At 35.7% G+C, this 22122-nt stretch overlaps 4 protein-coding genes across 6 annotated transcripts; 1 reads left to right on the top strand and 3 right to left on the bottom strand.

Annotated features, from left to right (window-relative positions):
- Nucleotides 1–13: 13 nt before the first annotated feature.
- LOC120774106 (AT-rich interactive domain-containing protein 4B) lies at nt 14–12004 on the top strand. Of its 2 annotated transcripts, none has more exons than XM_040103465.1 (6): nt 14–358; nt 430–1038; nt 1100–2150; nt 5048–9685; nt 11511–11654; nt 11718–12004. In XM_040103465.1, exons 1-6 carry the CDS (start codon nt 353–355, stop codon nt 11897–11899), a joined length of 6630 nt encoding a protein of 2209 aa, XP_039959399.1. In that variant the 5' UTR covers nt 14–352; the 3' UTR covers nt 11900–12004. The 2 variants fall into 2 exon arrangements, with proteins under 2 accessions (XP_039959399.1, XP_039959398.1); XM_040103464.1 differs by having other exon boundaries at nt 16–358; nt 11508–11654.
- LOC120774108 (sulfite oxidase, mitochondrial) lies at nt 2613–20214 on the bottom strand. Of its 2 annotated transcripts, none has more exons than XM_040103466.1 (3): nt 20134–20214; nt 3544–4491; nt 2613–3480 (listed from the first exon to the last, which is right to left on the bottom strand). In XM_040103466.1, the coding sequence occupies exons 2-3, from the start codon at nt 4478–4480 to the stop codon at nt 2675–2677; spliced, it is 1743 nt and encodes a 580-aa protein (XP_039959400.1). In that variant the 5' UTR covers nt 4481–4491; nt 20134–20214; the 3' UTR covers nt 2613–2674. The 2 variants fall into 2 exon arrangements, with proteins under 2 accessions (XP_039959400.1, XP_039959401.1); XM_040103467.1 differs by lacking the exon at nt 20134–20214 and adding an exon at nt 4588–4619.
- Nucleotides 12052–13164, bottom strand: LOC120774109 (L-xylulose reductase). Its single transcript, XM_040103468.1, has 3 exons — nt 12951–13164; nt 12611–12863; nt 12052–12541 (listed from the first exon to the last, which is right to left on the bottom strand). Exons 1-3 carry the CDS (start codon nt 13000–13002, stop codon nt 12121–12123), a joined length of 726 nt encoding a protein of 241 aa, XP_039959402.1. The 5' UTR covers nt 13003–13164; the 3' UTR covers nt 12052–12120.
- On the bottom strand, nt 16126–20217 carry LOC120774110 (histone H3.3A). Its single transcript, XM_040103470.1, has 3 exons — nt 20134–20217; nt 16825–17128; nt 16126–16754 (listed from the first exon to the last, which is right to left on the bottom strand). Exons 2-3 carry the CDS (start codon nt 17104–17106, stop codon nt 16626–16628), a joined length of 411 nt encoding a protein of 136 aa, XP_039959404.1. The 5' UTR covers nt 17107–17128; nt 20134–20217; the 3' UTR covers nt 16126–16625.
- Between the last annotated feature and the right edge of the window lie 1905 nt (nt 20218–22122).

The following is a 22122-nucleotide window of genomic DNA, read 5'->3' on the forward strand; positions in this document are numbered from 1 at the left end:
GCTTTTAGAAATTCTGTATAATTTTACAACAACGTATCTGGTGATAATGATTTGTATTGTGAATTAATTGCTTAAAATAAACGCGTTCAATTTTGCAATTTTACTAAAGGTTAATGAAACATTTCAGGTAAATGATGTTTTAAAAAGATAGTTTAACAAAAAACTGAAGAAATCGATACGTTGAGATATGAAATTATCCTGAAGTTTGCAGCATTTCTTATATTAGTGTAGAGGGTGTATGTGCAGTGAGTTTGGTGCATTTTTGGTTCGTTTTAGAAATGCTTAAAAATTGTTCGCAAAAGTGGCGTTTGTAAGCGATAACTTAAGTTTTGAGCGTTATTTTCTTCAGAAAATGCAAGTAAGTATTTTTAACTAGTCGGATTTGTTGCAATGCATGTCTATATGTAATTAAAACATTGCTTATTACAGCAAGTGGACACAGATCCGCCATCCCTACCGGTTGGTACGGAGGTAAGTGCCAAATATAAAGGAGCCTTTTGTGAAGCTAAGGTTAGCAAAGTGGTTCGTAATATAAAAGTAAAAGTGGCTTATAAGCAAGGACTAGGTTCGGGAATTGTGTCAGACGACTTAATAAAAGTTGCGCCTGGTCAACTGCGCGTCGGTGCTACTGTTGAAGTTCGTCATCCTGATCGTAAAGATTTGGTAGAATGCACAGTTACTAAAATTCAAGATTGCTCGCAATATACGGTGGTTTTTGATGATGGAGATATAACGACATTGCGCCGCACAGCTTTATGTCTCAAAAGTGGCCGTCATTTCAATGAGAGTGAAACTTTGGATCAGCTACCATTAACTCATCCAGAACACTTCGGAAATCCTGTTGTAGGAGGTCGTCGGGGACGCAGACGTGGCCAGTTGAACGATGATAGTTCCGATGAAGAAGATGAAAGCGATGCGAAAGAAGTTGTCAACGAAAAGGAAGAACACATAGGAAATGTTGTATGCGTAGAAATGGAAACAAAGAAGAAAGATAAAGAGAAGTGGTTCCCAGGACTTATATTAGCTCCTACAGCTCAAGTAATTATTTATAATTATATACCTACATTCTTTTTAGATTAAAAAATGTAATACTTTTTAGGCAAATGTACGGATCAGAGTTAAGGATGAATATTTGGTAAGATCATTTAAAGATGGTCGATATTATACGGTTCCAAAGAAAGAGACAACCGAATTTACTCGTGAAGCGGCAGCTAAACAAGATGGTCAAGCAGTACAAGCTGCACTTCAATATTTAGATAGTGGAGCACTACCTCCCCATTGGGATCGTGAATCTTTATTTGGACTAAATAATTCATCCAGTGAGGGTGATGGTGAATTGGAATCCGATTCGTCAGATGATGAACCACGGGAAGAAAAAGATCGTTTTGTGGCTCAATTGTATAAATATATGGATGATCGTGGAACACCATTGAATAAAGTGCCATCAATTCAAAATCGGGACGTTGATTTATATCGTCTATTTCGAGCAGTACAGAAATGTGGTGGTTACAATCGTGTTACCGCAAAAAATCAATGGAAATCTATAGCGGTACGCTTAGGTTTTACATCAGTAACAGTTAGTGTAACAAATCTGGTTAAGCAAGCGTATAAAAAATTTCTTCAACCATATGGTGAATTTCATCGTAAACTTGGTTGCTCAATGCTTATGACACCTCGTAATTCTAACCGAAGTAAGGGCCGTAGTTTAGTTCGAGCAAACTCTGTTGCTTCCCCAAAGCCAATTGACAGCAGTAAAGAGTCCTTAAACAAGCCAGCAAATAACACTATAACTGCGTCATCGTTTTCATCATCGTCATCTGCCTCTAGTAGCCAAAATATTGCAGCATCGTCAGTTGTAACAACAACCGCCAATGTAATTACAGTTGTAACTCCTTCTGTGACGGAAGAATCGGAAAATACAAGCGAATCCAGTTTGGATAATGCCAAGAATAAGAGAAAAGCTGTAGTGGGAAAAGTTAAAGGTCTAGTTGAAAAGTATGAAGAAAAATCGAGAGATGATTGCGATGTGCCGCTTTCAAAAATTAGGTCGTCGGCAGAGACTCCACGATGTGAGGAGAAGGATAAGGCACCATCTCTAAAGGATGTTCCTGCCGCCCCAACTTTACATATAAGGGACTCTTCACCCCCAGGTATGTGAAGGTACCCAACGAGCACACAAAGATATCAATAATTTACTTACACTGTTTCAAATCCAATTAACATAGGAACTTCTTGGTACACGAGGTACAAAGTGTATGTTTAGTTGTATACATGGTGACAAAGAAATAAGAGGTTCTTTTACAGCTTGAATATGCTTTCAAACATAGCAAGAGCAATGGTGGCACATTCACTATTATAGATATGTATATTTTCCCAACTCCTTAGGATTTTCATTCCAAATAATTAGGAATAGAGACGACACCATCGCTAATTAACTTTAATTCTTTATCAACATAAAAACTTCAATGTTCGTGGAAGAAAGGGAAAGGTTTTATGGAAAATGAAATTCATTATCGCTATGTAGACTGAAATCGAACTTGAAAAATTTGAGGAACGGTGGTCACAACTGTACAATCTCTACTGTAATTTTCAATAATGATGCTGAGTGCATAGTTACTGCGCTAATTTATTAATATTTATTTTGTTTATATATACGCTTTTTCTTCATTTATAATTACATGATTTTAATCTTTATGCGATGGTAGGCATTTGCAAGTACACCACGTAAGTTCCATATATTTTCAAAGGTTTCTGGTTGAACATTGTACGCAGAATCAACCGCTTTAGCCCAAATTTCCACTTCTCCAGTAGATGTGGGTTCCATTTTGATTCGACCAGTCCATAGAGACCAACCGTAATGGCGGCCATCAGGCTGATCCTCTTGTTGAATTTGTGCAACATGCCAAGTTTTGCCCCGATCAGCGGTCAAATCAACCCGTACAATGCGGCGACCTCCACCTGACCATGCATATCCGTGTACAGTTAGATATCCGTCAGCTGGTATTTTGAGTACTTCGCCTTCCATGGGGCTACATATTGCAGACGTGACTGGCATTGCCTGTATGGCTGGGGATTTCGTAAAATCAACTGTATCCCAGTCCGTACTTGGACTGAATCCTTTATAATCACTCTGCTGCCAATGTGAGTTAGATTCAGCTTCAGAGACTGCGATACGAGTTAACCATTTGACATTACGCGCACCTACATTTCCGGGTACAATGCATCGCAAAGGGTATCCGTGGTCACGACTTAGAGTTTTACCATTCATTTCATATGCAAGTATGACATCACCACGTTCATCTAATGCTTTGGAAAGTGGAATAGATGCGCCATAAGGATGCGAAGTAGGATCGAGGTCGGCTCCTTCTAAAACAACATGCAAGTTTTCATTTGGTTTGACCCCCATTTCCAAAAGAAGGTCACGTAGGCGAGCTCCCGACCATGTTGCATTACCCACTGCACCTGCGTTCCAAGAAAGGCCTGAAATGCAACTTTTAAAATAAATGGGACATTAATAATTATAAGAATATTTTTCATTCTGACCTTTAACAGATTTCACCTTTGTCATTTCAGAGCGGCGGTTACCACCGCACATTATGGCTGCAGTAACTGTGTATTTTGGCAAACCTTTGATATCTTGCAAAGTCAATGTTTTGACTTGTTCCTTCGTTCCCGATTTTGTCGTTTCAATAGCAATTTCAAGTTCGTAGTTATTGGCATCAATAAAAGGAACTGGTAAATGATTTCTAACATAAAAAAATGCATTTGGGGTAATAAAATTTTGTACGAGAAGCTTTAATGGCGGCTCTCCGTTGAATGGCCTAGTTGATGCTGGTTTAAGCACTGGATGACGTTTGGGCTCATTAGCCCATGGGGAACCCATATCATCTGTGCTTATCGTATCGTCTGGACTTAAGTTTCCAATACGATAAAACTCCAAAAGGGTTAAAATTTCTTTGTTATTATGTTGCTGATAAATAGCCCAAAATGGGTCAATTGCACTGCCCGCTCCCAACATAATATTATCACCACCTGGATGTTTTGCAATGAAGTCTGTTATGTCATATACACCAATTCCATAAGTTACCCAAATACGCTTTTCAATATTACAATGATCTTGCACTTCATCCATATTATATGTTGGCAAATCAGATCGTGCATTCATATGCCAGTCTGGTTGTTCTTCTTTTGATTCTGTGCTTGAGATTTCATCAATATGAATTCCGTCCAATTTTACTCGAAATAGTTTATATTTGTGTTCGTACAGGGCAAAACCGCCGATTACACCACCAAGTGTTAAAAATGCGTAGAAAATTGTTTGTTTGGGATTAATATTCTGTTTATTTGGAATGTGTGAAAAACGATGTTGTGCATGATAGTTGGGTATGTACTTTGCGCATCCTAATCGAAGGAAGAAAGCTGATGTGCATATCACATGATTCTTTCGCGGTGTTAACTTTAGAGACCGTATGCCTATCATATTATCTCGATCTGAAATAAACACACCAACAAAATTTATGATCACTACTTGTGGTGCAATTAAACATAATGAACTTAAATCTATAAATAATTTGCATTCACTAATACATGTGTTATTGAGTTCCCAAATATGTCGTCGTTTTCAGCACAGTCTTCACATAAAAATGAAATTTATTTCTTATCATCAAAGTCTGTACATACTAATATATGTATGTGTACAAACTATAATCTTTGTCCTTGTGTTAGGCTTGAACTTTATAATAGAAAAATCAAACAAATTGTTTGTCTTAATGGTCCAATGTTTGTTTTGGAAATTTCATACTGCAACTGTTAAGCAGTTGTACTTTATTTTAATCTGTAAACCTATCATTCATAAATTATCATATGGATGTACAGTTTAACGTGGATTCATATACCTTCATTGCTAAACCTTAAGACAAAATTTTCACCCATGTGTGCACATTTATACATACATATAGATATAGATAGACACATTTTGATAACCGTATTCCATATTATTTCTTTAAGGTTGTCCTTACATAATATATGATTGATACACATATTGCAGGTACAAGTGCTGGAAGTAAAAAAGATAAAAGTCAAAAAAAGCAAACCCCTCAAAGTGACGACAAGCGAAACAAACGGAAAAAAGATGACACTATTGAAAAGGTAGATACCGGCGATTTTATTGTTGAGGTAGGAGACAAACTTAAAGTTTATTATCATGAGAAAAAGGTGACTTATGAAGCAAAAGTTATCGAAATATCTGTACAACGGGGTTCACCGATGTACCTGGTTCATTACACCGGTTGGAACAATCGTTATGATGAGTGGGTACCGAGAGAACGTATTGCTGAAAACATAACTAAAGGCTCAAAACAGAAAGGGCGTATGTCAAATGCAAGTGGGATGGAGAAGCAAAAGGAGAATCCTTCAAAGCCACCTTCGGTTTCCTCTTTGAATCCGTCAGGTCCTCCAAATTCGATGGTAAATATAATAGGCAATACACCGTTATCAACAAAGTTGTCAGTATCATCAAAACGTGGGCGTGGTCGAAGTGACTCGCTCCCGCCGCGTTCCACTACACCCTCATCAGTAGCATCTAACTCCAGCCGAACGAAATCACCTGCTACATCTGGTCTAAAAAGAAGACCAATTCGTTCAATGGTTAATACTACACGACGTACATCTGCAAACGTTTCTGATGTTTCTTTGCAAAGTGAATCTGACACGGACTCCGATGAACCGGTAAGACGTCCAACGCGTGGTAGTAAAGAAATTGAGTACAAGTCAGGATCTTTGAGTGGTAAAGTGGCAAACAAGAGTATCAACTCGGATACAGATGTTGACGATGACGAGGATGACACTTCGATTATTATAGGAACGAATAATAACACCACTAAGGGTCGTAATTATGACCTTAATCAAATTCGATCTGAACTAAGGGGCTTAAAATCACCTTCGCCATCATATGTGCGAAACGACGAATCGATGTCAAAAGTGACACAGCCGATTAAAGTGGAGAGCGTAATAGATGTTAAAGATGTTTGTTCTTCTAAAAGCAAAGCAATGGTAGAATCAAATACTGAGGTGGTCGCCATTAAACAAGAAGTGAAACAAGATCAAAAAGATGATAATGGGAAATCGTCTACGGATATGTCTTCAGAGACGGAATCATTTTGTGATGATGACTCACAATCATCAGGCAAAACGACAACCCTTGAAAACATGACAAAAAAGTTTCAGCAAAAAATAAAAGCAGGAAAACAACAAACCTTTGAAAAACTTTCATGTGGAAACCCTGCAGTGGAACGTGTACCGAAAGTTGTAGAAAAAATAATACAGGATTCACTCGCGGAAAAACTTCAGGAGATTCTTAAAACCAAACCGGAAGTAAAAAAAGAGGAAGGCTTAGAGGCGGATATTAGCGACGCTGCCTTATGTAAATCGGATATAGATAAAGAAGATAGTAAACAAAAATCCGTACAAACTGAATTAATTCAAAAGAATACTTCTAATATCCATCACAGATTTGAAAGCACCATATGTAGTAGCAAGTATTCATCCCTAATTGTAGAAAAGCCAGTATGCTCTAATAAGAAGATAGAATCTGGTTGTTGCAAGAAGACCGACATTAGCAGAAAAGGAGTCACAGATAGTATAGAAAGCCAATCAAAAAAAAGTATAGAACCCCTTGTGAAAGAGTTAAATAAAGGTGAACCGTCAGCAGCTTGTTCTCCATCCTCATCATCTTCATCGTCATCCGCATCAGCATCTTCATCTTCTCGTTCATTACCAGACATGAGCAAGCTAGATATTAGTGGAGGATCTTCGACTTCTTCAATATATGTGATGCCTAATAAAGACGCAAAGTTAATATCTATTGCTCCGAAAGCGACATCACCTGATATTTATGAGTTCAAAGATCCGGAACCCTTTGAATTTGAATTACGAAAGTTACAAACTACCAGCGCAAATATTTCGTCCTTGACCACGGGTATAACAAGTGCATGTAATGTATCTGGAATTTCTCGAAAATCAACTCAAAAAAGTGTAATTTCACAAAATTTGGTTAACGAAAAGCAACAACCACCTCCAAACCCAATGACCGTTTTAGTAAATCGCAAAAAAAAAGGCTCTCCAATGAAGGAAGCTGTAGTAGATAAATCTAAGTTACTTAAAACTGAGGGAAAATTAAATATTATGTCAGATGGAAAAATCAATAAAATTGCTTCTACTATTTCAGTCGTAACAAAAAGTACATTAGATAGTCAAACGAACTTAATGACTCTGAATCCATTATCAGCAAATCAGCAAATCAGTCCTTGCAGTAACTCGATTACACAGAAAACAGATACACTGAATAATACATCATTCGATACATTGAGAACATCACCAAATTTCAATGTAAACATAAACGCATTAAATGAGGAGTTAGCGCAAACAGTACAGGAAACAACCAGAGCCCTTACTGATGCTTTTCAAAAACCAAAGCTGTCCTCTTTACAGGAAGTCACTGGTACGCTTCCAAATTTGGCGTCACCGAAACAAAATGATATTGAGAATTTGATGGCATCTTCTAAAAACCAACAAGAAAACGTTTCAACATTAATTAGTCCATTACCGACAGCGCCCATTAAGACAGTTATTGGCAGTCCATTTATAGAGACTCGAAAAGATCTGAGCAATGTTTTTGAGTTGAGTACGAGCGAAGGATTTACATCATTAAGCGAATCGAAGGACAATAAGTTTGAATTCGAGAATGCTAAGAAAATGCTTTCTGCAACATCAGACGCATTCGATTTAGAGCCTGCTAAATACGAGAATAGACCGACATCCATCGCAGATAAACTTTTAAAAGCTATAAGTCAAAAAAAAGAGGAAGATAAATATAAAATTGAGCCTAAAAATGAGAAAGGAGAAGATAGCGGATTTTCGAAGGATGATTTTGCGGTTGTAAAAAATAAAGCAGAATTGATACTTGGAAATGATTGTGCATCAAATGAACCGTTAAACATTAACATAGATTTAGCCGGTTCTCCCATGAGCTTCGGTAGTAATTTAAGTTTAGAAAAACTACCCATCATAACTGGCCCAATAAATAAACCCATCCCTCTTACAAGCCCTGAACCGAAGTTGGGAATACTAGAGTCGATTACAGTAAAAAATAATGACTTAACGGAAACAATACAGAAACTTGAATGTGCAATTCAACGGAAAACGCCAGTCAGTGGGCTTTCAGTTACAACTACACCAAACACATTTTCAGAGGATTCGATGGATAGTACTGATTCGGAACGTCGCCTTGTTATAGAAGACGTGGCTGAAGACATGTGTGATATTCTTAAAAGTCCCAACGATTCACAGCATATTGGTGAGACAAAAATAAGTATATTGTCACATAAAACAGATGTTGCTGTCAGTAAAATAGTACCAGACAACATTTCACCGCATATAAGAGCTGATTCTCAAATCTCCCAAACTCCACATACAAGTCGACCACAATGTCTTAGTGCATCAGTTCCGTTTCCAACCATTTCGTCCCCTATAGTTGTGACTTCAGCAAACAAAATATCGCCGATCTTACATGTTGTGACTGATATGACAAACGAACAGAAAGGGCCACAATTTGGAAATCAGGAAGTACAAAAGAAAGACAAGCGAAAGCAAGAAGGCAGCCTATCTGTGGGCATTGAAAATAGTGCTGATAATGAAACAAGGTCTAATGAAAACATTAATTTAAGAGATAGTTATAGTGTTAAGTCTTTTGAAACTGTTGCGCCATCACCTCTAATTGAAAGTTCTAAGCAACACACTCAAAGACCAACAGATGTTGTACCGATTTTGGTTCCAGATATTCCAGTTTCAGTTGTTGTAGCTTCTGGAGCGGTGCCCTCAGTAAAAGCCGCAGCACAGGCAGCAGCTGAAGCAGCAGTTCAAAGTCCTACTTCAAAAATTCATACGACCACAAATGTGGATCATAAAGCCCCTGTATCTAAAACACTCTTAACTTCAAATTTAATCGTGTCTTCCGAAAAAACTTTGACTATAGATAAAAATTTAGAGAGTAAGATTAATATTCAAGACTCGGGTGTATATATTGATGCATCAAATGATTTGAAAATTACTCCGCCATCAACAGTAACCTGCCCATCAGCCGCAGGTATATCAGCTAATTCAGGATTTTATTTGGATATGCGTACAGAGCTCCGACCTGAGGACGGTGTAAAACCTATTCACGACACTTCACACACAAATACTGATATTGAACGTTTTAGCTGTAAAAAAGTTGAAGGTAGTTTATGTGCTGATGAATTAGCTTCTAATTTTGGTGTTGATACCAATAATGAGTCTATAAACCTTCTTTGCGAGGAAACGATTCCTGGCAGTCCAACACCTGCTTTTGGAGGAAAAGAGGAGCCTTCGGGAACACAATTAGCTACAGAAAGCACTTTACTGTTGGATAGCAACATTAAGGTTTTAGGTGTCACGGAGCCAGGTGTTTTGCTTGCTAATATGAATAATTCCCCAAATGATTCAGCAAGCCATGATGACAGCAGTGAGGATGTAAAAAAACAAGTTGATATGGATAACGAAATATCCCCTCGAAAACGTCGGCGACCCAGAAAGCAGTCAGAAATGATCATCATATCAGACCACCATACCAAACGGCGAAGACAAATGGCATGTATGAAAAAGATTCCAGGTTAGTTACACTTGTGAAATATGTACATTTGGGGTACTCACAACGTGTCATAAAGCATCGTAAAATTATAAATTTTTATGCTAGTTTAAAAAATTTGTTGTTGGTTTGCATACTAAAATAAGTTTACGCAAATACAACTCTGAACGCTATGTTTTCGGATCGTTATATCTTATAACTTTATGAGACCATGTGAAACCCCTAATTATAGTAGTAGTTTACACAAGTATATACAGTTGTCCACAAAATAATAGGAGTACCAATCTGAAAATTGTGTTTGGCTGCATAACTTTTTGAAATCACATGTAAATGACGCGAAACAATAACGGTACACATAACGGGATACTAACATTAAAATACAAAACAAATTTTTATTGTGATGATTGCTTTTCTACTTCTGCTTTGCTAGTTCTGGAAGACCCTTGTTATTGCTTTCCACAAAATAATAGGAGTGTCAAATATTTCGTTTTCAAAATAATCCTTAACATAAAAAATGTTCACAAAATTTGAAAAGTAAGTATAGTTCCATAATCTACCAGCAATTTAAATTATTTATTATTTTATTTAATCATTGGGTTTTTCTCCAGTGGGTAGAGGAAATCATTGTACAGAGCAAAAGCGGAAAACGATAAAACTAGGAAAAACTTATAAAGAGATCCAAAAAACCGTAAAATACTCTCCTCAAATGATAGCAAATGCCTTAAATTATAGAAACAAAAATGAAACTGGTAGACAAAAGCGCAAAACATCCACTGCAGACGATCGCAATATAGTACGCCACTGCAAAATTAATCCTTTTGCTTCAGCCAAGAGCATCCATGACGAACTAAATTTGTCAGTTAATACTGAAACTATTCGTAGGCATTTGAAGCAGAACAAATTATTTGCCAGAAGTCCACGAAAAAGACCCCCATTAAAAAAAAGAAGCCCATATACAATTTGCAAAAGAGCATGGCTCCTGACCCGCGTCTAAATGGCGAAACATATTATGGTCAGAGCCAATCCAAAGTTGAGTTATTTGGTAGTATAGGCTCTAGGAACTTTGTCCGACGTCCCCCTAACTCAGAATATAATCCCCGGTTTCCCATAAAAACCGTTATACATAACGATGCCAAATCATGGTACGCCGTCGTTTTTGACATTGTGGTGTTGGTCCAATTCATTTAATTGAAGGCATCATGGATCAAAGGGCATATAACAAAATATTATATGAGGTAATGTTGACACATGTCTCGTGAAATATGCCATTAATTTGGGTATATCAACGGGATAATGACCCTAAACATACTAGCAAGTGCGCATAAAAATGGTTTAGTGCCAACGGAGTTGAGGTTATGTGGTGACCTGCTCCGCCCCCTGACTTCAACCCCATTGAAAACCTGTGGATAGATATCAAGAAGAAAGTAGCTGAAGAGAAACCAATCAATTCGAGAGATTTATGGCAAGTAGTGAAAGAGGTTTGGATAGGAATACCAATAAGACGTTGCCAGGATTTCATAGACTCCATGCCTCGGAGATGTGATGATGTGTTAAAAAAATCGAGGACATTCAACGAAATAATAGTTATTTTAATATTCTGTGCAACTTTGGAGCCATTATGTATTAAAATTATAAAACGACCCCGCATTACACAAAATACTCCTATTTTTTTGTGGAACTGGTTTTTTAGTTTACTTCATATAAACTGCGATATACAATTTTTTTATGTTTAATTGAAATAGGTGAAATCTGGAAATATTAATAGATCTATAACAAATTACATTCATATTATGTATTATAGCGAATAATTAAATATAACGTTATAAAAAAACTTTCATATATATAGCAGGTTCCGATAGCGATGAAAACTCTGATGGTACATCGCAACGCATTCTCGAATCCCGACATCATTTCCAACAACAATTTCAACTACAACAGCCACAAACATCAGTTGGAATTCGATCTTGTCCCTATAACTTCTTGGTACACTTAGGTATAATTAACATGAATATATTAGTGTTGCCAGAAAGATTTTAATTGATTTTTCCCTCTACAGATCCGAATCTAGGGTCTGACCAGTGCATAGCAATTTTGTTAAAACAAATTCAGGAATTGCGGAAAACCTATAATGCAATCAAAATCGACCTGGCGAGTATTGATCGAAGACGTAAAAAATTACGACGACGGGAAAGGGAAAAGAAGCAACAAGTGCAAAATCAACAACTTAAAATTTCTTAATTATGTTTTACACAAATGCAGAATGTGAAGAATTCTACAATTGAATTGAGTTATACATACATATGTATATGTATATTTACAAGTAATGTTTAGTTTTTTTTATAAAACTAAGCTTTTTAATTCTATTTTGCAGAAATAAAACAATGTTTCTCTTTAAATATAAATCAGACGAAATTTTTACTTGTTGAAAAAATAAGAGATTTTGTTTTTATAAATCCATTTTAAGACACCGAATAACCTCCCTCTAAGTTTAACTGATGTCCATTTACAAAACTTGAGTTACTACTTAACAAGTAGACTATTCCATCGACTACTTCTTGCACCTCGCAAAAGCGATTGAGAGGTATATGTGCTAAAAGCGGACCCGATTTTTCTTCATTACTCCAATTTTCACGTCCCATTTGTGTTAGCACTACTGTAGGATTAATGGAATTTACTCGTATTTGCTTGGGTCCAAGCTCTAAGGCTAATGAACGTGTCAATGAGTCGACAGCAGCTTTAGTAGCACTGTATACAGCATGACCGTGAAATGATCGAGAAGCAGCTAATGAGGATGTCATCACTACACTCGATCCTTTTTTGAGCTTCGGCAAAAGTGTTTGGGTAACGTTGAAAATTGCCTTGATGTTAATATCAAATGTGCTTTATGAGAAATATCAATATAAAATTTAAAAAGTTTACATCATTAACACATATATATGTATATTATACTCATCAAAATCCTGTTCTGTCAATTCAGTGAAAGGTTTGATTATTGCTACGCCAGCATTGTTCACCAAACCATCAATTTGTGGGAGTTTCGATAGAATATCCCGTGTATTCTGCCAATTTCTAAGATCTACTGGTATGGTTTCCACAGTTGAACATATATTTTTAAGCTCTTCTAATTTTTCCACCGACTTTGAAAGCGCAATCACTTTAGCGCCTGCTGCTGCCAAATGCTGGCATAAAGCTCTACCAATTCCTGTACACGTACATACATATATAAAAATATATGTTCTATTATTTATAAAAGATCGTCATTTATACAAAAAAAAATTAGAATGCATACCTTGACCAGCTCCTGTTACTACGATGACTTTGCTTTCCAAACTTGCCAACATTGCTAATGTATTCACAAAAATCCTAAGTTAGTCCACTCTGAGATAACACTTATAATTTACGCAGATAAGTCCAAAATGTGAATAATGATCAGCAGTACTTTAAGCACTGTACCTTTAGATGATTTGCAGTTAATATTAATGCACAGAAGCTTTAAATTAAAAGCTTCAAAACAAAACAGAAAACCTTATCAAACAAAGCTCCAAAACACATATCAAGATCAAAGCTAAATAATTATTTTTATTGACTACTTTCACTAGTACGTAAATTATTATATACATAAATATATTTTCCATTACAAACGCATACATTCTCGTTCATACGTATTCAACAGAAAACACGTATGCGTCATAAAATGTTCAGTGTTCTCTCTTAAAATGAAAAGTTGTTTGTCAAAATTATGTTGGGTACATAAGTCCTGGGTAAAGGTCTGTTCGATTTTATTTTTTTTTTGTTTTCTTTTGTTTTTATGATGCAAAAATATTTTTTAAAGAGTCCAACAATGAAAATGCGTTTTGAGTGATAACTGAATACGAATAGATTGTAAATAACATAAAATCATCAAAATGTATAAAGAAAGTGGCCTAAACATTTTTAAACGAAAATCCTTTTAAACTTCCTAGCTTAAATTTTCTAATTTCAATCAAAAAGTACATATATTCCTAGAAATATTAGATTATATCGACTTTTTATGTTCGAAACACATACTATATTTTAATGTTTCTAAATTGTGGTTTGTTTCGGGATCAACACATAACAAATTTTTCACCCTTCTATAGATTTGTACATAATAACTGATTAAAATAGTTTGAAATTATAAATATTTTCTAAATAAATTCATTAATGTTTAACTACAAATGTTTTTTAACAGTTAAGAATTTTTGATTCTCTAGTCCAGTGGTTCCCAAACTTATTTTGTCTACCGCCCACTTTGAGAATAAATATTTTTTTAGCGCCCCCATTTTTTCACCTATTTAAAAACCACTATAACTTCAAATTAATTATTGTGACCTATATATGTATATAAACGGAGAATTCTAAACTAAACTTTTACTATAACCAGCAACTTGAAACCTGAGCGCAGTAGGTAACATACAACAGCGTTTAGGTCTCAAGTTAATGCTTACGGGCTCCGCCTGCCAAAGTTGAAACACAACTTTATAGTATTAAAACAGGGAATCTTTTATTAAAAATAAAACTAAAATAATCGATCTATATATAAAAACTAATGTGAAGGATGAATCTGATGCTGTTTAATAATTTTGTTAATATCAGGTTCCAATTTACTCAAGAACAGTCGCAAGTCGCCACGTTCGTATCTTAAAATAATTAATAGTACAAATTTGTATCCCGTTATATTAATTACTTCTTGATTTGTACACTGGAAATTGAATGAATCAAATGTAATTTAAAACTTAGTTATATGGGAAGCAGGCATGGTTGTAGTCCGATTTCGCCCATTTTCGTACTGTGGTATAGAAATATGAAAAGAATGTCACGTACTAAATTTAGTCGAAGTCCGTCAGTCGGGTCCCGAGATATGTGATTTCACCAAAATGTGGGCGTATTTAATTATTGATTTAACGCACTTTTAGTAGTTAATAATATTTACGCTAAGCAAGTTTGGTTGTTGTAGCTTTAGTGATTTGGGAGATATGTATGTAATTTAAAATTATTAGAGGGCGGGGATATCCCCACTTTTTAAAAAATGTTTGCCCACAGATGCCCCTTGCTACTGCGATACCCTGTACCAAATGTTATGGCACTTTATAAGATTTCGTAATACGTTTTGTGGGCGTGGCAGTAGTCCGATTACGCCCATCTATGAACACGTAATTTTATTGTACTAAGGGACCCACATACCAAATTTCATCCAGATATCTATTTTTACTCAAGTTACAGCTTGCATGGGCAGACGGACACCCGGATTTCAACTTTTCTCGTCATCCTCATATATATTCACATACATATATGATACGTATAACCGTTATGTGAACAAAACTATTATACTCTTTAGCAACAAGAGAGAGTCCCCATAATAGGGACCTGAACAAAGGGAGTAACGAAAGTAATACCCTATAAATCTACAAGTAACAAATCCTAATTTTTCTACCAACACACCTTAGGTGGATGCTTTTATATTGACAGAAATCACGTTAAGAATGTTTATACAGTGAGATGTGTATTCAATATTGAAATTACACCCAACTCGTCGGTTCTTTGCTGACGGTAGTTATCAAAAAAGCTCTGGAAATTATTTTAACATTAGACTCGTGTAACATGCGATATATGTATATATAAAGCTGCGCAACTAATTTCTGCAATTCTATGGTGAGGAGATATTGTAGTTACAAATGAATTATTCGGATTTTTGCCAAAACTTTTTCCAATCTTTCTGGCAAAGATCGAATTCCATTACGGTAATACTGTTCATCCTTTCCAAGAATCAAGCCGTTTTTCGATATTCTCTTGTAACAGAAACTGTTTCTGAGCTAGATCATGTGCCAACGAAACAAACAAATAATCAGACGGTGAAATATCTGGGAAATACGGCGGGTCGGCTAGGACATCCCATTCTTTGAAATGGCTTCGTACGTGTCTCCCAATGCTGAAGCATACTCTTCTTGCGTTTGAAACGGAGTAACATTTCCAATTTAAAATTAATATCCATATCGCCGTCTTTGAAGCGATGAAACCAATCACATCTTGCTTACTTTTTCGACTGAAAGAAGAAAATCGAAATGTGGAAACACAGTTTCCTCTTCAATTCTTTCAGTAAAGTATGTATGTATATCATGATTTGAATATATCAAAATCGATCACCACTAACTGCCAGAGCTATATATTTACAAACTAGGGTAAACTTAGTTGAGCACATAATCGTTTTTAAATGGTTTATCGACTCTTCTTCGGAACATTTGTAACAACCCATACATTTTATTTGAACTGTTTCCAAATTGTGGCTTGCCTTCTCCAAACGATTTTTTGACTTCCTTCCTTATATACATACATATATTAATACAATGGTAAAGGGATGGAAAACTCAGTCATTTCTATTACTAAATGCATCACAAAAAATTATTTGATGGTTGTCGGTCAAAATGCAAATTATTGAAATATAAGACTGCTAATTTGCGGCTTTGTAACTAAAACCGTTTTATTTTTTTTTTTTTTAATATTTTGTATACAAACTACAATTTAACTGTGATAAATTTGTAATCTTATAGAAAACTAAGTTTTATTATTGGTTACTTCTTTAAATGTTGAGATACTACCGTTAAATAGCTAGATAAGTTGTGAAAGTATCAATTGTCAAATGGGTAACGTTTACGAAAATTGGGAGTATAATGTATTATTGTATTAAAAGAATTAACACATATACTGTTTCTAGAATACACCATTATAGTGCATAAAAACATAAAATATTTTCATACTTATTCATATAAAGAAATTATATAATACTTATTTGTTGGAAATACTACACAAGTATTTGTAATCAATAACTGCAAGCAAACAGAATACCGTTGTTGGAGTTTTGGGGGAAATCTTAAGTGTATTACATATTTATTAATTTTTATTATATAATTAAGAAAATTGATAAGTTGATTATGAAGTGTATAGCAGCTTAAGCGCGCTCTCCTCTGATTCGACGAGCCAATTGAATGTCCTTCGGCATAATAGTTACACGTTTGGCATGAATTGCGCATAAGTTAGTGTCCTCGAAAAGACCGACAAGATATGCCTCAGATGCTTCCTATTTGATCAAAATAAATAAATGTTTAAAATTGAATTCGATTTACTTAATTTACTTTTGTTAAACTTACCTGTAAGGCGCCTATGGCAGCTGATTGGAAACGCAAATCAGTTTTGAAATCTTGAGCGATTTCTCGGACCAAGCGCTGAAATGGCAATTTTCTAATAAGCAATTCAGTGGATTTTTGATAACGGCGAATTTCGCGTAAGGCTACTGTTCCCGGGCGATAGCGGTGAGGTTTCTTAACGCCGCCAGTTGAGGGGGCGGATTTACGGGCTGCCTTTGTAGCAAGTTGCTTGCGTGGAGCTTTTCCACCGGTAGATTTACGTGCAGTTTGCTTAGTACGAGCCATTGTTCTTTTTTCTTCTTTTTATCTGGAAATTAATTATAAAAGTTTTAAATCAACGTATTTGTGTGTTAAAATAATAATAATCTTCTAGCCTTGACTATTACTATAATAGCAACGGTTTTGCAGACGCTCTAAAATCTTTATTTCCAAAAATAACCACGTTGGCTCTAAAGCGCCCAGCAGAATCCTCAAATTCATTAATGTGTTGGGCATTTGTGAGAAGGTGTGGTAAACGGGGCCGCAGTGCGGACAACCATTTATTATATTTTTAACATAATATATTGAAAGTTCCATATTAATTTCACCTATGTTTTTCTTCTGGTCGTTTCGGAATGTATAATTATGTGCAAAATTATTTGTCAGATGAGATTGAAATTAACGATTTTCATTCAGGTGGTTGCTCATAATACTGGTGCAGTATCTTTAAATTATTTCGAGCTCACCAAATTACAAAAACCATACGAAATTATAAGTAATGTCGCATTAAAATATGTAAAGATTATTTGACAACAGCAGTTGAAATGTTCAGTATACAATCCAAATATATTTCCAATGCAGATAAAATTGTATAGTGAAAAATCTGTTGAATTTTATGTTTTAAACAAAGGTATAGTCCAATTAATTGTGAGGTTTGTAGAAAATTATTGAGATTTACACAATTTACAAATTTGCCTGTGATAATTCAGTACAATGTTTGCAGAGTTGTGCGAGCGAATGAGAGTGGTAGGTAGCCATATAATACGAAAATATATTTTCAAAAACGATGCAAAATATCAATATATTTTAATATTTACGGCTAATATATTACATATAAATGTTTTTATGTACAATAAATGGGAGATCAAAACATTTTTCTGGAGATAATAAAAAAGTAGGAAATGCCAGCCCACTATTCCAAATTAAAATTGATAGAAATAAATCATGAAATTAGAGTCTTGGGTGTTATAGGATACATCTTTTTGACAATTTCTATTAATATATACTTCACTTTCAGAGAAGTCACAGAAAATATTTTATCGGGTGATTTTTTAAGAGCTTGATAACTTTTTTAAAAAAAAAAACGCATAAAATTTGCAAAATCTCATCGGTTCTTTATTTGAAACGTTAGATTGGTTCATGACATTTACTTTTTGAAGATAATTTCATTTAAATGTTGACCGCGGCTGCGTCTTAGGTGGTCCATTCGAAAGTCCAATTTTGGGCAACTTTTTCGAGCATTTCGGCCGGAATAGCCCGAATTTCTTCGGAAATGTTGTCTTCCAAAGCTGGAATAGTTGCTGGCTTATTTCTGTAGACTTTAGACTTGACGTAGCCCCACAAAAAATAGTCTAAAGGCGTTAAATCGCATGATCTTGGTGGCCAACTTACGGGTCCATTTCTTGAGATGAATTGTTCTCCGAAGTTTTCCCTCAAAATGGTCATAGAATCGCGAGCTGTGTGGCATGTAGCGCCATCTTGTTGAAACCACATGTCAACCAAGTTCAGTTCTTCCATTTTTGGCAACAAAAAGTTTGTTAGCATCGAACGATAGCGATCGCCATTCACCGTAACGTTGCGTCCAACAGCATCTTTGAAAAAATACGGTCCAATGATTCCACCAGCGTACAAACCACACCAAACAGTGCATTTTTCGGGATGCATGGGCAGTTGGCCACAAGATCATGCGATTTAACGCCTTTAGACTATTTTTGTGGGGCTACGTCAAGTCTAAAGTCTACAGAAATAAGCCAGCAACTATTCCAGCTTTGGAAGACAACATTTCCGAAGAAATTCAGCTATTCCGGCCGAAATGCTCGAAAAGCTGCCCAAAATTGACTTTCCGAATGGACCACCTAAGACGCAGCCGCGGTCAACATTTAAATGAAATTATCTTCAAAAAGTAAATGTCATGAACCAATCTAACGTTTCAAATAAAGAACCGATGAGATTTTGCAAATTTTATGCGTTTTTTTTTTTAAAAAAGTTATCAAGCTCTTAAAAAATCACCCGATATATACTTCACTTTCAGAGAAGTCACTGAAAATATTTTATAACAAATAAGTGATGTAACAAAAAAGGTAAGCAAATATTTTGATGAGATATTTCCTCCAGATCAAGAAAAATATGATAAAACTCCATTCAGGATGAAAAGCAGGATGAATCGTAGACTAGTCCAAAATTGCATATTATTTTTTGAAATTTAGTGCTATAAAAAGTTATTTATTAGCATTAACATTTGCAATTTTTTATACAATAATAGATATGTTGAGATCTGGATACATACAAATTATCTAATTAAATGGTTATCCAGTCAAATGTGCAATTTCTGTAAAAAAAAATTATTAGCTCGTCGGGACTTTTTGTTTTCCACATTACTTACTCAGACTTGAAAGTATTAATATTCCGTAATTTGAATTGTTCCAGCATTAACTGTACTTAATTCTTGCGTAAAACATAGTTTATATTTAACGGTCATAAATTCTGAACCAAAACTTGTCATTTATGAATTTTATACAAAATTGTCCTTTTGCAAACAATAAACATCTGCATTCATAGCAGCTGTTAAATAGACGGGTATATAAAATAAATTAAGCGCGAAATACTGTGTATACATACACATATAGCTATGTATGAATTCACAAGCAAGCTCTCTCATACTAGATTAATGGATACACATCTGTATAAAATCGGAATTATCGAAGAAATAATATGTATACATACTTCCTTAATAAAAAAAAAACTGTTTGTATTCTCGCAAATATTATACACAATTCGTTTTTATCTCTAATCAAATAAACATTTTCATTTTATCCATGAATACTACAATAAAGTTTCCAATTATATATGTATATAATAAATGTTTTAAGAACTATACATTTAAAACCCAAACTATGAACTACAATGGCGGCCATTTTGAAAGTGGTAACACCAATGCAACGTCCAAAACGCCATTATCATTAGTTATTTTTTCATTGAAAAACATTTAACACCACTCAAAGATAAATCTCTAGGTTGGTTTATAAAATAAATAGGTAAACTGAAATTACTTACATTTATATATTTACTGCTTTAATAAGTTTTTGGAAGTTTATAAACACTTTCACAACTATAATAAGTGTAACTCAATCACCGTCTACTTCAATAATGAACCATAAATGAATTTCTTCGAATCTACTCTTCTGAATGACAGGGTTGCCGAAATCTCTTCACCAAAACTGATTACTTTTCAAAATTATTACGTGGTTACCATGATTCAATTATAAAAGGTTGTGTCGATACGGAGCGTGCTTCCTCTTACACAGACATATTTGAATCCATAAAATCCAAATGTTGTCTTTGGTTTTTGTCATGAATTTTCGTTTTATAGTTTGATGATTTTGGATACAAAACACGTATTTTCATTGGTTAAAATCTATAAAAAAATTTTTTAATCATAAAAAAAATAGGCACGATGACGATTCTTGCGGCGTCGCGATTTGATGGTACCGATGATTAGAGGAGGTCCTCAGGATTAAAAAATATATGCGCATATACCGTCCTCAGACGCATAGTTTTCGAGATATTTCAATTCAAAGTTCCACAATTTTACATGCAATTCACTCTTATTTTGTTTTGTTTTGATTTTCTTTACATGTCATGACAAATACCGCCGCAAGAATCGTAATATTGCCAAACAATACAAAAAAACTGCTGATTTTTAAATTTAGCTTTCAACTACTTATGCCAAATTGTTGTCCTTGGGATATCGACACGTCCTTATATAATTAGACCGTGGCGGTTACTTTCCCACGGTTTATATCCCCACAAAATATGAAGCGATATCTATACCAAAAATAATCCCCAGAAACTATGAAGCAATATCTACACCAAAAGTAATATCTTACATGATATCACAGTGAGGAAAGTTCTCTGAGCGCCATTCACTTGGAAACGATTATTTTAACTTTAAGTAACCTTCTTTGTAGCCAACGAACATCCGTTAAAAGGCAAGATAAACTGAGAAGGCGAACCGTCCCTCTTAAGGGTTGTGCGCTAGGTTTGGGACCCGCCACGTAAAAAGTGCCCCCCCATGAAAAGCAATAAACAACCTCGGAAGAGAACCCCCCTTTTGATGACGACCACTGCAAACTCATTAAGGATTACGATTGAAGGGCATGCACCAGAAATGTCCGGTCACATAATTGGGAAGGTGCCACTGCCCATCTGGTTGATGTTCTCTTGAAAATTAAGGCTGACATATCCATCATACAAGTGGTGCGAAGGACGGGACAAGGAGTAAAACGAGTAGGTCTTTGTGGCATTTACTACAGTGGCAAAATGAAGGAGCGCAAATTCGGTGTGGGATTCGTGGTGGGAGAAAGACTCCGTCCCCAAGTCCTGGAATTCACTCCGGTGGATGAACGTTTAGCCGCAATCCACATAAAAGCGATGTTCTTCAACATATCGTTAATTTGCGCACACGCCCAGACGGAAGAGAAGGACGATGTGTCCAAAAATGCCTTCTATGAGCGCTTGGCGACACGATGCCAAGGTCGTGCTTGGCGACTTCAACACCAGGGTGGGCAACAAGGTATCTTTGGCACAACGTTCGGTAAATTCAGCCTCCATGAGGAAACATACCCAAATGGGTTGAGGCTGATCGACTTCGCCGGTGCTCGAAATATGGTTATCCGTAGTACTAGATTCCAGCTTAGGAAAATTCATCAAGCTACCTGGCTGTCTCCGGATCGAAAACCGACCAATCAGATCGAAAATGTTATGATAGACGGAAGACATGTCTCCAGACGTAGATGTGCGTACAACTCTCCGCAACGCAGAGTTGAAGAGGGAAGCGAGACGCATTTGAAGACAAAAGAAGATAGAGGCCGAAATGCATGAGTACGAAGAGCATACTCTTGTAGAACCCCAGAGGTGATATAATGACTGATGCCCAGAGCTTACTAAAATTATGGAGGGAACACTTGTATATGTAGCCTGCCGAATGGCAGTGAAAGCATAACACCAGGAGATGGCGAACCCGATTCTCCAACCGATGACGAT

This window comes from Bactrocera tryoni, chromosome 4 (genome assembly GCF_016617805.1).
Source record: "Bactrocera tryoni isolate S06 chromosome 4, CSIRO_BtryS06_freeze2, whole genome shotgun sequence".
Taxonomy (NCBI): Eukaryota; Metazoa; Arthropoda; class Insecta; order Diptera; family Tephritidae; genus Bactrocera; species Bactrocera tryoni.